At 44.5% G+C, this 15,433-nt stretch overlaps 1 protein-coding gene across 4 annotated transcripts in view; it reads left to right on the forward strand.

Annotated features, from left to right (window-relative positions):
* Nucleotides 1-15,433, forward strand: part of MKNK1 (MAP kinase interacting serine/threonine kinase 1) — a 45,843-nt gene that overhangs the window by 12,524 nt on the left and 17,886 nt on the right. For 2 of the 4 annotated variants that reach the window (XM_027537371.1, XM_027537373.1), the window contains exons 3-7: nt 5,034-5,140; nt 7,318-7,419; nt 9,852-9,949; nt 12,672-12,751; nt 14,670-14,743. In XM_027537371.1, coding sequence (XP_027393172.1) covers nt 5,125-5,140; nt 7,318-7,419; nt 9,852-9,949; nt 12,672-12,751; nt 14,670-14,743 — 370 coding nt within the window. In that variant the 5' untranslated portion in view covers nt 5,034-5,124. The remainder of the gene's footprint in view (nt 1-5,033; nt 5,141-7,317; nt 7,420-9,851; nt 9,950-12,671; nt 12,752-14,669; nt 14,744-15,433) is intronic. The other 2 variants (XM_027537372.1, XM_027537374.1) reach the window with 1 other exon arrangement.

Below are 15,433 nucleotides of genomic sequence, written 5' to 3' on the forward strand. Positions count from 1 at the left end.
TGAAAGATGTCATTTTTTTATGGCTGAATACTATTCCATTGTGTGAATATATGTATGTGTGTGTGTATCTCACACTCTTTTATCTGCCTATCCATCAGTGGATACTTAGATTGTTTCTATCTCTTGGCTATTGTCAATAATGCTGCTGTGGGCATTAGGGGGCAGGTATCTTTTCAAGTTAATGTTTTCATTTTCTTCAGAAAAATACCCAGGTGTGGTCATATGGTAGTTCTGTTTTCCTGTTTACCATTTCTTAAGTACACATTCCCTTTACCCCCTCCACCTTTCCTGTTCTCATTCCTTCTACCAGATGATGCAGTGACAGCTCTGAAGGCTACACATGAACCCATAATCAGAACAGAGGAAGAAGATGGTCCTGAAACTAGACCTTTTGCCCCTGGGAATCTTACCATCCCCACCCTGTTGAGGCCTGTTGTGAATCATCACCCCACTGGCGCCTTAGTGGGCCTCACTGTAGTTGAGTGGTAGGCTGCAGTCTGCATAATGCTGCCCAGCCTCGCTGCACCCTGGACACTGGGGCAAACCTGTGAAATACTGTAGACCCTTGGAATCACATTCACAGGCTGTCCTTGGATCAGGACAAGCTGATTTCACAAGGTGCTCCTTTCATCCATCATGTGTTAAATTTGACTTCCATTTGAGTGTGCCCTTCCCTTGATCTTGTCCCCTACATAGTAATGATACCACCAGAAACCAAATCAACCAACTAATCAGTCAGACAGAAGAATACAGTAGCCTTGTCCTGATACCAGAACTGCCATGGAATAACGTAGTTGGACTGGCTGGTAACTCATCCTGTAACAGGCCAAAACACAAAATTCAAAACTGCCTCAGTGAGAGCAAGGGAGAGGAAATTTCTGGGTAGTTAGATTTTAGATTAATAATGATAATGTGGTAAGTCATGACCTTGTTTTATGTAAGCTAGAGCCGCCCAATGTTTTTGACATCATAGTACAAGAAAAAGTGATGTTGTTCAGCTGGTGAGAGGATCAGTAGCTCACAGCACATCGGAGGGGAGGCTCCATGCTAAGGTTTCTAGATAAAAGCATTCTTGTCTGGCACCTGGCTAACTCTGGCTGCCTGTCCCCTTCTGCCTTTCAGCATTCATGTTTAAATATACTGTAATAGTTAAAAGCTTGAATTCTGAGCCAGACTCTGTAGATTTAAATCCCAGCTCTGCCACTTACTAGCAGTATAATTGTGGCAGATTACTTAATCTGTTTGTACCCAGTTTCTTCATCTGTAAAATGTGTATAATAATTATACTTACCTTATAGAGTTCTAACGATTGAGTAAGTCAGTTTATGTAAACTGTGGTATTTGTAAAATGCTCAGAACTTTGCCTGGCGTGTGGTAAGCATCAAGTCAGTGTGGTGTGTGTGCTGCTACTACTACTGTTACTACTACTTCAGAGAAGTAAATGTTCCAGGCCAGGCTCCCCAGTTCCTCCTCCCTGCCTCATCCTCTGCCCAGATTCCTTAGTCTCAGCCTCTTCCTGAGGAGTGTCCATCACCCTTCCTTTCATTTCCTCAGTTTCCTTTCATTTTCTTAGTTCTCCATTCGTTTGGGGGCCCTTAGCCAGCTGATGACTGGGAAGACAGCTGAATGAATAATTATCCTCAGCAGCTTACTGTCACCACTGTTCATTCTCTAGAAAGCTCCAGTGACTAAGGGAACTACTCTCACAGGTTGGAAAGTGAATTATAGACCTTAACAAGAATTCTAGGGTAGATGGGAGAGGAGCATGAACTAAGTTTGCCAAGCCGACTTAGCTAGCAAAGTCATGTTCTTGGAGAAAAATGATCATCTTTGGTGTCACATACCAGATGTTTGTGCTGGTTAGTTCTCTCTAAGCTGTACCGAAAGGTGGAGAACAGATCTGGTGCCTTTGGGGGCAGTGTGGCTCCTAAGACTTCGTGGAGAAATCACACAGTTCTGTCAGAAGCTGGGCCTCAAGGTCAGCTTGTGGGCTGAACAGTGGATGGGTACTTGGATGTCAGGAGTATCTGTGGCTCTTGTAGTCCTACGGGATAAGCCCCCTCAATGCATTTGCGCTCTGTGAGTTCTCTGGGCCCTCTCCACATGCAGGAACTAGGTTGGTGGTTGGATCATATAAAGATATGATCATATCTTTATATGATCCAACCTACTACACTTCCACTTGATAATGTGTTTTACAAAGAAAGGAGACTATGCATCCCTCCTCTTATTTTAATGGAGAAAGCAAGATAAACTTAAGCCGAGGCATAGAAACACATAAACTGGTTATGGTGATGATACTATGATAGAGAGACTGCATATGATCTGCGTCTGCTCACCCCTTCAACTAACTTATCACCACTTCCCCACGTCCTCTGCACTCCAGCCAGCCTAAATGACTTGCTGTGGCACTAGCTGGCCACACGGCCTCTTCTGCAGGCCGTGTACCTCTTCTATCTCTCTCCCCAGCCCCCACCTGGCTGCTTCCTTCAGCATCATCCTTCAGGTGTCAGCTTAGCTGTCCCTTCCTCTAGTGACCAAACTGAGTTAAATGCCTGTCTTCTGCTCCACAGCACCTGGTGCTCCCCTGTCATAGTACTTATCCCACTGAATTGGAATGGTTTTAAATTCCAGTGGATTTAAATTCCATCAGGGTAGAGACTGTGTCTTCTCTTGTGTTCTCAGTGTCTAGCACTGGACAGCCAGTAGGTGCCCAATAAATATAGTGTTTGTTGAATGAATAAGTCAGCAGTGCTTTCACTTCTCATTTTTCATTTGATCCTCAGAAAATTCTTGTTGATGTAGAGAGTCGGGGGCCTTACTCTGACCTTGTTTTGTATATGAAGAAACTGATCCTCAGAGAAGCTAAGCAATTTACCAAAGCTCACACAGTGTGAAGAGCCAGGACTTAAAAGGGTGTATCTCAGACACAAGTGTTCAATGCATTATTTTAGAGTTGGTTTTTTTTTTCCACAAAGTTTTTCCTTTTAAAAAATAGTATTTATAAAAATAAAAATTAAAATGGTATTTGTTGTTTTTCATAATTATAAAAATGATATATTCAAGGCACCAGAATTCATGAAATGTTTTTTTCTCCACCTAATGTTGAATTTTGATATAAAGAAATCTAGGTATAATTTGTAAAGCTGTACAGACTAAATTCAAATGTACGTTAGAGAATATTATTGTATATTTTGTTGAAAAATAAAAACTTGACTGAAACAGTAATAGCACTAAATAAAATAGTAAACATCATTGGTACCATTTGGAGAATACTGAAAAATATAAAGAAAATAAAAATCACCCCATCACACAGAGAAAACTGCTATAGACCAGACATAACCTGGACTTGAAAGGGCAGCATTGAGTTTGAATTCCAGTTAAACAACTAACTAGATGTTTGGCATTCAGTAGATAATTTAGCTTCCCTCAATGACTCAGATGGTAAAGAATCTGCCCACAATGCAGGAGAGCTGGGTTCAAACCCCAGGTTGAGAAGATCTCCTGGTGAAGGGAATGGCAACCCACTCCAGTATTCTTGCCTGGAGAATCCCATGGACAGAGGAGCCTGGCAGGCTCATTGAGTCGCAGAGAATCAGACACAACCGAGCAACTAACATGCACAGATAATTTAACCTCTGAGCCTCAATTTCCTCACTTGAAATACAGTGAAGTACTTACCTTTGGCGATTATTGTGAGAGTTAGAGATAATGTATGTAAAATACCTGTGCTTGGTGCATAATCAACACTTTCAGATTGTAATAGTTTAACATTTTTATGTACTTCTGTCTAGTCTTTCTCCTCTGTGTATGTGCATACAGACTTATGCATACACATGTTTTTTGAAACACTTTTATCTTATGTAAAACACTGGGTCTTCATAGCTTGCTGGAAAGGGCAGGTATTATTTTTAAACCTAATCTGTAGATGAGGAAACTGGTACTTTGAAGAGGCAAAGTAACTTGGTCTTGGTGCTACATCTGGTAATATCTGAACTGAACTGTCATTAGGTCTCCCAACGCCAAGCCCACACACCTTTCCTGTCAGCAGTGTGCTTCCTCTCGAACTTCACCTCCACTGGTACACGAGCAGTGGACCCCTAAGCCTTGCCCAAGAGGAAAGCGAGGGCTGGAGGCAGTGAAGTACTAGCTGAGGTCTGTCTTCAGACGTGAAGGAAGTGCTCACTCCCTCTGAAATAGCAGACACATCAGCTGATCGTATAGCAGAGACAGGCTTCTTGCTAGAAAGTTAAGGACCTTTCAGTCAGGGGGCTTTGTTGAGAGGGAGTGTTTCAGGGAATTCAGTGAATGAATTCTCTGTGCTGCCTACAGGGCAAAGGTGTCCCTGTATTTCTTTCAGTGTGTATACTTGGTACTTAGAGGGCCTGGTGACAGGCCTGCACCTAAGCCCAAGGATGTGTGTCCTCTCGTATCATTTTTATTTTAGTGCACATTTTCTGATGCCTGGTATGCATCTGACACTGCACCATGATTTACTTAGAAGACACAGGGGTGAGCAGGTGAAGACAGCCCTGGCCTTTAGGACGTTGGAGAGAGCTCAAGGCCAAATAGAACCAGTGCTCTAGTATTAGCTGCTAGCAGGGTGTTTGGAAGCAGTGGATGGAGGACCCTATTTGAGTTCTGTACAGTAACACAGTACAGTACAGTAATCTGTTTGCATAGATTTCCAAAGTATTTGTGAAAACCTTAACTTATTATAAGAGAGGAGAGACTTTTGAGCTGGGCTTTGATGGCTGAGAGGAGTTCTTAGGCCAAGGAAAGGAGGTGAGCCAAGGACCAGCTTGATTGTGGAGCCTCGCACCCTGAGGAAGCCTTTATCAAATGATTACACACATAATAAACTAAAGTCCCAAGACAGTGTATGGACAGGCTCCAGGTAAAGAGCTTTCAGCCCTTTGTAAGATGATGACATGTCTCCATCCCACTTCCTGCCCCACCCACCCCCCACTGTAAACAGGGGAGTTAAATATGTTTTTTCACTTCACTGCCTTCCTACATTTTTTTCTTCCTAGTTTCAAAAACAACTCTCCTTCAACAAGTTCTGTTTCCAAGGAAAGTCTTAACCATCTGTCCCTTCTGGCATACCCTCTTCCATTGGATTCCATGCAGAATAGACCAGGTACTCTATCCTTTTGTGTGCGAAGCCATAAAATCTTATATCTCATGTGTGGCAGTGCGTCAGAGGTATGCTGCTTCCACGAGCGGCTCCCTCAGCCCTGCTGTGGTGAAAACCAAGTATAAATTGCGACTAACGGGGTTTTCTAGCTAGAGTCATAAGTATGTCTGAGCGTCCCCCGTGAACCATAACGCCGCCAGCTCTCCTGCTGCGCCTCTCCATTGCTGCCTTTGGGCTGTTTTGCTTGTCCTTCAGCCCTCCTTCAGAGCGTGGACAGGGGAAGGAAAAAGAGAAGTGAATCCGAGATCTGTCCACTCTGCACTTGGCTCGCAGTGCTAGTGAGAAAATAGATGTGGGGTGGGGTGGGAGGGGCTTGCCACTGGACTGCACACAAGGGCAGGGCAAGAGGGACAGTGGTCCCTCCTCAGCCTGCTGTCCCATTGGCCAGCGCCCCCTTCCTGGGGTCCTGAAGATAAGTGACCCTGTGTTTTATTTCTGTAGAATTTCTCACTATGTTGGGCATCTCTTTTCCTTTTAGTCTCCCTTTGGGAGGATGGATCTTGGGGTGCTAATATTTAAGTTCAGTTCTTTGAAATTCATAGCATGTTGCAGTGTCCAGATACATCCTGTGCTTGAAGCTCTCAACTAGAGTAGTGGCGATCCTCTGTGGATTCCTTTTTTCACGTGTTTATCTGTACTCTAAAATGTAAATGAAAGTCTGCTGTCAGCAGATCCTAAAAAGGAAGGAAGAATGCACCTCCATTGAGCTGTCAGACAGTTGGCTGCTTAGCTAGGTTTTCCTGGATTGTGCTATTGAAACGTGCCATTGTTCTATGTGCTTTCTCCTAATGGCTGTCGCATACTTGCTTCTGAGAACGGTGTACAGTAGCTATGCCTAGGCTCTAATCAGTCTTCCTGAGCAGACTTGCCAACTTTCTGATCGTGTTCAGCTGGGGTCCTCTGAGAAGAGAGTGGGCCTTTCCCCTCAGTGGGCAAAGAGCCAGCTTCCATTTCAAAATCTCAGGAAAAAAAAAAAAAAAAAGAAATCCAACAACCCAAGCCTGTGTTTATTGAAGGTTGGTCTAAAAGTCTCTCACATTGTATACCCCATCAGCACTCGAGCGCCTCTATTTTAGAAGGATGTAAAGGTTTAATCACCCTGGTGGGGATTTAGACCCAGAGACTTGAGAGAAATCTTATTATTTCTAACTGCAGGCAAAGAGTATTAAGGCTCCACTCTGGATCAAGGGCATGACATGTTCTATAAGTAATTTATCTTTAACAGGGGAAGGCCCTTACTAGAGTGTCTTAGAAACAGGACTATGATTGGCCACTGGTTCATTATTCCTCCTTTTCTCTTTCCCCCTCTCAGTCTCCTGCTTTATTTTCTCTGGCCCTACCCTTTTCTGTCCAATGTCTAAATGTCTGCCTCACAAATCCTCCCTTTAAGGTGGGGAGCCAGGTGCCTTCCAGGGAGAGATAATAATGTTTTTGTAAAATGACTGAATCCAGCAACACAGCGTAGACCTGTTAACGGCAGACTTCTGAATGGACCCTACCTGCATCCTCTGAAATAAAGAGCTAAGGAGGCAGAGTGTGCCCCGGGCCTCACAGGCCCTCCAGCCTGTGCTCTTGGACATGAAGGAATTTAGGGCCACCCTCAAACCAAACCCCTGCCCTGTTGTACCTATACAGAAGCAGTCTCCACTGAGGGCCTTTTGAATCCTTTGCACATCCACAGGAGTGTTACTGAGCATGTCATTTCAATGTATGGACTGCCCTCCCAAACCCGTCTCCCTTTCTGCTTAGCTCCCTGGGTCCTACCTTTCTGGTGCTGAGGCTGGAAGATGTCACAGGTAGGATTCTGCTTATGGATTCATTGCTCAGTTTGGGGGCACATCTAAATCCATGTGCTAATGAGCTTGGTTACAGCAGGCTTCTGCTATCCGATTTTAATCTAGCCCATCTGTCTGAATTCCTTTCCACAGTTAATGATCTCCTATAATGGTTTGCCTTTAGTTTTGCCTCCTGGGTCAAAACAGATCAATAGTCCTCATAGATATTTAAAAGCCACGTGTGTAAAGCTCCTGGGTCTCCCTGTTCCTCTTTCTTCTTAGTGAACTTACTTATAGCTTGATCAGTCCAGTGATATTTCCCTTCCATCTCCTCTCTTCTCCCAGAGATGGGTAGCAGTGAACCCATTCCCATTGCAGAAAGTGACAAGAGGAAGAAGAAGAAGCGGAAGGCCCGGGCCACTGATTCCTTGCCAGGAAAGTTTGAAGGTTGGTCACTCTCTTTGATCTCTTAGAGCTGGGTCGTTGACTCCCCAAGTATGCCAGCATCCTGGTAGCCCTGAGTATAGATCTTAGAGCCAGCTTCATGTTTCTCCGTGTGATAGGCATGAAGGATAAGAGTGAGAGACATGAGCATAGAGAAAAAGCCATGTGAAGACACAGCAAGAAGGTGGCATCTATAAGCCTCATAGACCCCAAATCTGACAGCACCTCGAATCTTGGACTTATGGCCTCCAGAACTGTGTGAAAATACATTTCTGTGGTTTAAGCCACCCAGTCGGTGGTATCTAGATATGGCAGCGCTAGCTGACTAATACATTTTTAAGCTGAGGAAAAAAAAAAAAAAAAGACGAAGATGAGATGGTTTATAGAAAGGGGGTGACAGAGAAAGAGCACCAGGATGGGAAGAGCTCCCAGGTGATGCACGGGCCTCCTCTGAATGGTCTGAGCGCTTCATCAGGGAACAGAAGGCAGCCTGTCACAGTTGCACATGGAGCAAGGTCGCCTGGTAGGTTTCAGCCCCTTTTCAGATGTAATCTTTCCCTCAGCTAGTCTTGGAGGAGCTGCCGAGAGGTAGAATAGCCATGGCAGAGGAAGATGAAACATCAAAGGCCGTGGCTGCAAATGAAACTTTAAACTTCTAGGCAGTTCCCTGGCAGTCCAGTGGTTAGGACTCCGCACTTTCACTACTTTGGCCTGGTCCCTAGTTGGGGAACTAAGATCCTGCAAGCCATGTGGCATGGCCAGACAAAAAAGAGAAAGAAAGAAAGTTAAACCTTCTATCAATAGAGAATTCAGCTCCTAGAGATTGCAGCCATTTGTGCTGGATGACTCTGACTCCATTGAAAGAGTGCATATTGTGTTCAGGGGACATGATCAGGTCATCAAACATTTTGAACACTGTGAGGCACCAGGCTTGGAGCTGGTCCTGTTATCACTGGACACTGGATGGGATGAAGTGACTCATTGGACACACCTGCAAGTCTCAGTTGCTATTCCTAGGAGTAACCAAGAAATGACAGAGTGACCCCCAGCATCTACTTTTTTTTCTTTCATTGTGAGACTTGAAATAGCTTCCGTGTATGGTCCCTCTTTCCAGCACTGCAGACCTAACTAGTGAATTGATTGTTTTGTAGCGTGGTCCTACAACAAACCCTTTATAAGTCAGGAATATTGCTACTTTCCAAGTATGCATTGTGAGAGAAGCGTGTCATTTAAAATCCAAATAGCTGTAAAACCAAACAGTGATGGAACCAAGAAGGTGCTTAGTGTAAGGTTTTGTCTGTTTGTGTTTAACAATAGTCTGTGTATGGCAGAGGGGTGAGGGCGGGGAATGAACACAAGTCCCAAGGGTTTTAGAATAGTTTCCAAATCAAAAGGTCTTTCTCTTTCAATGAACAAGAGAGTATTTCCTGTTATTCACAGATGACTTGTGCAATTATGGAGTTTCTCATAACTAAGTGATAAAATCTAATTTCATGGTTAACAGTATTCTGCGGGTTTTAATGCTAGGCTACCTTTAGAGGAAAAAGATGAAGAACAGTAGCCAAGGGAGGAAGAGGTCAGCTCAGCAGAGACCTTGATGGAGCTGTGGCTTCCTTTGGAAGGGGTTCAGAGAGCTTGTGCTCTTTGTGGGCCTGGGAGATCACCTAAATATACTTTTGACCCAGAGCTATTGCTGTGTTAGAATCGCTCTGACTCAGCACTCTAAAAACCTCGAGGCATCCGTTTGCATCTTACTTCTCTCTCCTGTTTCCTGTGGGCAACTGCTGGAAACTTCTCAGAAATCTCCAGTGACTTCCACTATGTGTGGTATAAAATAAAGCAGTGCTTTATTCCCCTTTGTATCACCAGTTCCTAGCACTGGTCATGTGGTAGGTGCTCAACAAATGAGTGAGTGAATGAATGATGTCCATTCAGATCACATCCCTTCTGTGAGGATCCCCTAGATCCACTGAGAAGATTTAACCTTCCCCTTCCCCTGCTCTTTTTTTTCTTACTGTGTTTTGTCCTTCTCTGGTTTATTCTGGGGTCACTTGTGTACTTACCTGTCTGTCTTCCCCAGCAAACTGTGACTCTCAAAGGCCAAGGACTGTGTTTTATTCCTCACTCTGTCCCTATTGTGAGTCTGACAAGTTGTCTGGCACACAGTAGGTACTTGGGAAGCATGTGCTGGATTGAACCCCCTTCACTGACCTCATCTCTAAAATGAGGAACAAGATCCTGTGTTGAGACCTGCTTGTCGTGAAGCTGAGTCCCAAGGCAGCCGGCAGCACTAGTGGCCTTTCTCATCAATGAGCACTGCTGGGTCCTTGAGCACCTGCGCTGTCAGACAGGGGAAGCCAAGTGACGCTGCTCTTCTTTCCTTCTCTGCAAGGGGTGACTCATCTTGTTATGCTTCTCCTCCATTTCACCTCTAGATGTGTACAAGCTGACCTCTGAACTGCTGGGAGAGGGAGCCAATGCCAAAGTTCAAGTTGCCGTGAGCCTGCAGAATGGCAACGAGTATGCTGTCAAAGTGAGTGTCTCATATAGATGCCAGGCTTTACTTTACAGATAGTGAGTCCCAGCTTGTCCTAAACCAGATACATTTTACATTTCACAGCATAGTGGCTTAATAAGAATGGGAGCTCCAAAGCTGTACTCACTGGATTCGGTAATTTCTCTACTTACTTGCTGTGAGACATTAGACAAGTTACTTAACCTTTCTGTCCTTCAGTTTCTTCATCTGTATAATGAGTGTAATAATAGAACCTATATGGTATTGTTGTGAGGTTTAAATAAGTTAATATGTGTAAAGTGCTTAGGGCAGTGCCTCTGGTGAATGAAGTCAGCTTCAGAAAACAGTCAGATTTGGAATTAGAAGGCCTATCTGAATCTCTTTTTTGACAAACTACTACTGTTTAACTTGGGACAAGTCATTGAACCTCTTTGAGTCTGAGTTCTCACACTTCTAGAAGGAAGATAATTATACCAATCCTTCCAATCTCATGGAGTGGTTATGAAGATGGAAACAAAAATGAACTGGTAGAGGCAGAAACATTTCACAGTTTACAAGATGCTGTACAAGTGATGTACAACAGTGTGTTGACAAGGACTAAGTGCTCAGCTTTGGGGCAGGAGAAGTATTTTCCAGCTACATGACCTCAGAGTGGCTCACCTTGCCCCTCTGCTCTTCTGTTTGCTGACGCTACATGAAAGAAGGGTTGGATCTAAAGCAGTGGTTCTCAAAGTATGGTCCCTACATTATCAGCATCAGCGCAACTTGATGATCTGGGAACTTGTTAGAGACAGAAATTATTTGACTCTATCCTAGACCTGCTGAATCAGAAACTTGGGGCAGACCCCAGCAATGTTAATTTGAACCATCCAGGTACCCACCAAAGTTTTCAAGACATCTACCTGAGCCAGCAGCTCTCATTGCTGCTTCAAATGGGTAAACCCAGCCAAACTGGCTTTTGAAAGATATGTTTCTCCTTTTAACCAAATGGTCATAGTCCCAGATGGATTTATAAAGGAGAACACTTTTGCTAAGCCACAGCCCTTTTTGCTGGAGTGTTGCTTCATGTGGTAGCAAAAGCATTATCTTGATTCCTTGTTCTAAACAGATCAGTATAAATTTCAAATAATTTTTAAAAATATGCCTAAGTGGGTAAATGTAAATGGATTGTCAAATATTTAATACATTTGTGGATGACAGAACTACTTCTTTAAGGCTGCCCTTCCTCCATGCTCCCTGGCATCTTTGGGCAAATACCAGACCTGGGCATGGCAATGCTTCAGTTTCAGCAATGCTGCCCATGTCTCACATCTCTCCTGTTCTTTGAAAGTGCCCCAGATGTGGGCTACTTCTCCAGCCTGGCTCCACTATACTTGATTTTATTAGGGCTTTGCATAACAGCCATCCAACTGATGAATCCTAGAGTCTTACTCTTGGAATGGAATTTCAAGATATTCTGGTCCTGAGCCTCCCTTGTAACTTCTCATAGTTTTCCATGTTTTGCACACCCCTATGATCTCTGGTAGCAAGAGCTGTTTACCTCCTCAGAGAAAATCATGCCATCCAGCTATGCTGGATAGTTGCCTGCTGGGAATTTCTTCCTAACTGTGATCTGCTTGATGAACGAACAAGCTGAATAGCTTCTGTGCCCCAGAATCACACCTCTCTGACAGCTCAGAACTGGAGTCCATTGGTCTACTAACCAACTTGGACTTATTTAGAAAATTACACTTGGTTGTAGATGTGTGTGCTGCTACATATTGGAGACACTTGAAGTGTCTTTGGTGACAGTCTTGGGATAAAGGACCCAGTGTCTGCCCACCCCACACATGGGACTGTCAGCCAGTACCAGCTCTGTGGAAGACTTGCTCATAGGCTCTACCTGCAGTGATCTGGGGCTCTGAATGGGTCTGTGAGATGTGCAGAGTAAGCCAGTCCCCACATAAACCCCCTGCTCATCTGTTGGCTGGCCCATTCCTTCAGTCAGTACTTGCCAGGCATCTCCAGGTATAGGTGGGGAGGGGGAGAAGCTCACAGCATCATTGGAGAGACAGAGCCTCCAGGTTCTCTGAGCAAAGTTGTGTAGGATATAAGCGGATGTTGGACATCGAGGGCTTTAGAAGCAGTTCTGGGCTTGAATGGCAGCACTGCCACTTAGCAGAGCTGTGGGCAAAATGCTTTACCTCTGCCTGTTTTTTCGGGATTGTGTTGTAAGGATTAACTGAGATTATGTACCTAAATGACTTCATACAATGCCTGCCAAAGGGTAAGTTCTCAGAAGAATTGCAGAAGTGACATCTGAGCTGGGTGTTGGAGCTTTATTTCCTCTTTACTGTATCCCTTATCCCCTTGCTCTTCCTCCAGCACTAGAAGATCCTTCAGTAGAGCTTGTAAGTTCTTAGCCTTAAGGCAGAGAGAGATGCCTTCAGAATAGGAGCTTGGGAGAGCTGATTCTTTGTCTTGCTGGCTGCCTCAGTCTCCCCTGGGCTGCTGGGGTGGCACCCTCATAGGCTTCGATGGCGATGTACTTGGCCAGAGTCAAACAGGTGGGCTAGAAGGTCCTGGGGCCAGTCTGTTGCTTTGCTGACTGAACCACAGTGCCTGCGTCGCCATGGCCTACTCCAGACTTGTGCTTGACACTGGATTTGGGCTGAATTTGGCCTTGCACTCTGCCAGAGGGCACCTGTTGGGAGTGTTTTGACCAGGTGGGTGTATATGACAAGTTTTATTTTTCACACAGATCATCGAAAAACACGCAGGACACAGTCGGAGTAGGGTATTTCGGGAGGTGGAGACGCTCTATCAGTGTCAAGGAAACAAGTGAGTATAGTGTTAGGTGACTTGCTGCTTCTCTGTGGGGGATGGTTGGCTGCAGAAAAGGAGGTTATTTCTCACCATCTCCCAACCCCAGCAGTTAGCTCTTGCTCCTTCCCCCACAACTGTATATAACTCCTTCCATCTTACAATTTTTAAAAGAGACAGAGAGAGACAGAGAGATGCAGCAGCAGCAAAGAAGCTGTCTTCTGTGTAGGCTGAAATACTGTACATACCAGGAATTTAGGCAAGTTAGAAGAGCGAGCAATCTGCATCAGTGGCTGCTTGGGAAAAAAATTGGTTTTATTTCTTGCAAGCACCTGTAGAAAGTAGGTTGAGTGTTGCCGAGTAGAAATCTATAGGGACCTGCTTTAGTAAATAGATGAGGATGATGATAACTATGGAGACTATTTGTGCTGTTTTCTTTTTCTGGCATATTTACATATGTGCAGCTACTACTAGGGCTTCCCTCATAGCTCAGTTGGTAAAGAATCCACCTACAATGCAGGAGACCCTGGTTCAATACCTGGGTCAGGAAGATCCGCTGGAGAAGGGATAGGCTACCCACTCCAGTATTCTTGGGCTTTCCCTGTGGTTCAGCTGGTAAAGAATCCACCCGCAATGTGGGAGACCTGGGTTCAATCCCTGGATTGAGAAGATGCCCTGGAGAAGGGAAAGGTTACCCACTCCAGTACTCTGGCCTAGAGAATTCCATGGACTGTATAGTCCATAAGGTTGCAAAGAGTTGGACATGACTGAGCAACTTTGACTTTCAGCTACTACTAAGAGTCCTGAAACCTTGTTTAACACTCTTTGCTTGATAACTGGGCCAAGGTGGTCTCTAGCCCCATCTTATTCTGCTCACCACCAGCTCCGAATGAGTGGCTCTCCCACTGTGGCTTTAAATCAGGGTCACCTCTAAGACTCCGCTTCCCGCTCTCTCCTGTCATGGCAGGGTCAGCAGGGAGCCAGTGGCCGGTATTGATGGCTTTGTCATTAAGCTTGGAAGAAGGGGGCTGCTGTTGATTTAACTCCAGGCACTGCCTCTACAATCTTCTTTCAAATTAGGCCATTTTGGCCATCTTATTCGGACGCCTTTTGGCTAGTAAAAGCCTGATGTCTGTCCCAAAGTGGTCAGCATTTTTTTATGAGAGACAGATTTTTATTTTCAGCCCTGCAGCTTCTGAGTTCAGCGTTACAGACTCTACTTGGTTTATTTCATTCTTTAAAAGAAAAAAAGCCCCCAACACCTCTGATATCCAGGCTGGTGGCTTCCCTACTGAGTTACAAGACGACCTTGTTGGCAGAGCGCAGTAATGCTCAGGCAGACAGAGAGTGCTCACCGGGGAAGGCCACAAGTGCTATGGTGGCGGGGAATGCGGCCGTTTCATTAAGTAGCGCTTAGCAGTTAGGGGCTAGCGGTGCCCACGTTAGGCCCCAAGTCTATTTGACAGATGTTTCCATTTTCTCCAGGCAATGTAAATACTGCCCCGTGATTTATGGGCAAGAGGGAGGGCAAGTAATTATTTGCTGCTTGCCTCCAGGACACACACCTACTATTCAGTGTTATTAGCCGCAATTGCTTCCAGTCGGCTGCAGATTTTATTCAGTTTAATGTGACCGGGACTTTTTTTTATAACTCTACCTAGTGGGTTTTAGGGTTGGGGTTTGACAGCACAGACTTGGTGAAAACACCAGAGACTAAACATTATGGAAAGATAAGGTGACCTGAATCTTGCTAACACCATTGGCTACTTCTTAAACCTGGGTCTTTAATAAGCATTCTGATTTCAAGTTGATTTCTGTCCATTACAGAGCATCTGTTTGTTTGTGTTTTTTTTTTTTTTTGTCTATTTAAAAGTGAGCTTCAATCTATAACACCATTTTCCCTTTTTTCTTTTCCTCCTATTTTTCCCTGTTTAAGGCACATTTTGGAGCTGATTGAGTTCTTTGAAGACGACACAAGGTTTTACTTGGTCTTTGAGAAATTGCAAGGAGGTACTTACTGTTGAGCGTGTGTTCGGACTTCTGATTAAGACCCAGGGTAGTGATCATCCATCATGAATCCCAGAGACTTCTAAAATGAGTCAAGCTAATAAAAAGGATGAAGGACTTAAAACTGCCCTTGATTTGGGAGAAGGGAGGCCGGAGGGAAGGATGATAATTAGCATTTTGCAGGAGTTAGAATGTCATTGGTATGTACATTCTATAAATGCCTTCTTATTATAATAGGGCTCATATATAGATATATTTCATCATCAATTTATCAATCTATTGTTTTGATGACATATTCACTATTTAATGGAATTAATTATGGGGCAGAAGCTTTTACATACACTGCAAAGTGCAAAAAGGCTCACCAGAGGAGAAGGAGGGACACATTGTTTAGGACACAGACCAGGATAGAAAGGAGGCTTGAGAAGTGCCGTCCTGCAGATGGAAAGATGCCATTCTTGACCACCACTGCTACTACCATCACCCACACACATGATCGCTGGAATATATATTTAAGTTACTTTTCTGACATAGAGAAGCCCCTTCCCTCCCTATCACTCGCCCATCCCTAGGTCACATTTGCAAGGTGAAGGTTTAGGAGGATGTCTGGAGCTGAGTGGAGGTCTACACGGGGAGGGGCTAGGTGGTTAAGGGAGCTCCATCTCTTACTAGCTGTGTGACCTTGAGCAAGTC

The sequence above is a fragment of the Bos indicus x Bos taurus genome, chromosome 3 (genome assembly GCF_003369695.1).
Source record: "Bos indicus x Bos taurus breed Angus x Brahman F1 hybrid chromosome 3, Bos_hybrid_MaternalHap_v2.0, whole genome shotgun sequence".
NCBI classification, from domain to species: Eukaryota; Metazoa; Chordata; class Mammalia; order Artiodactyla; family Bovidae; genus Bos; species Bos indicus x Bos taurus.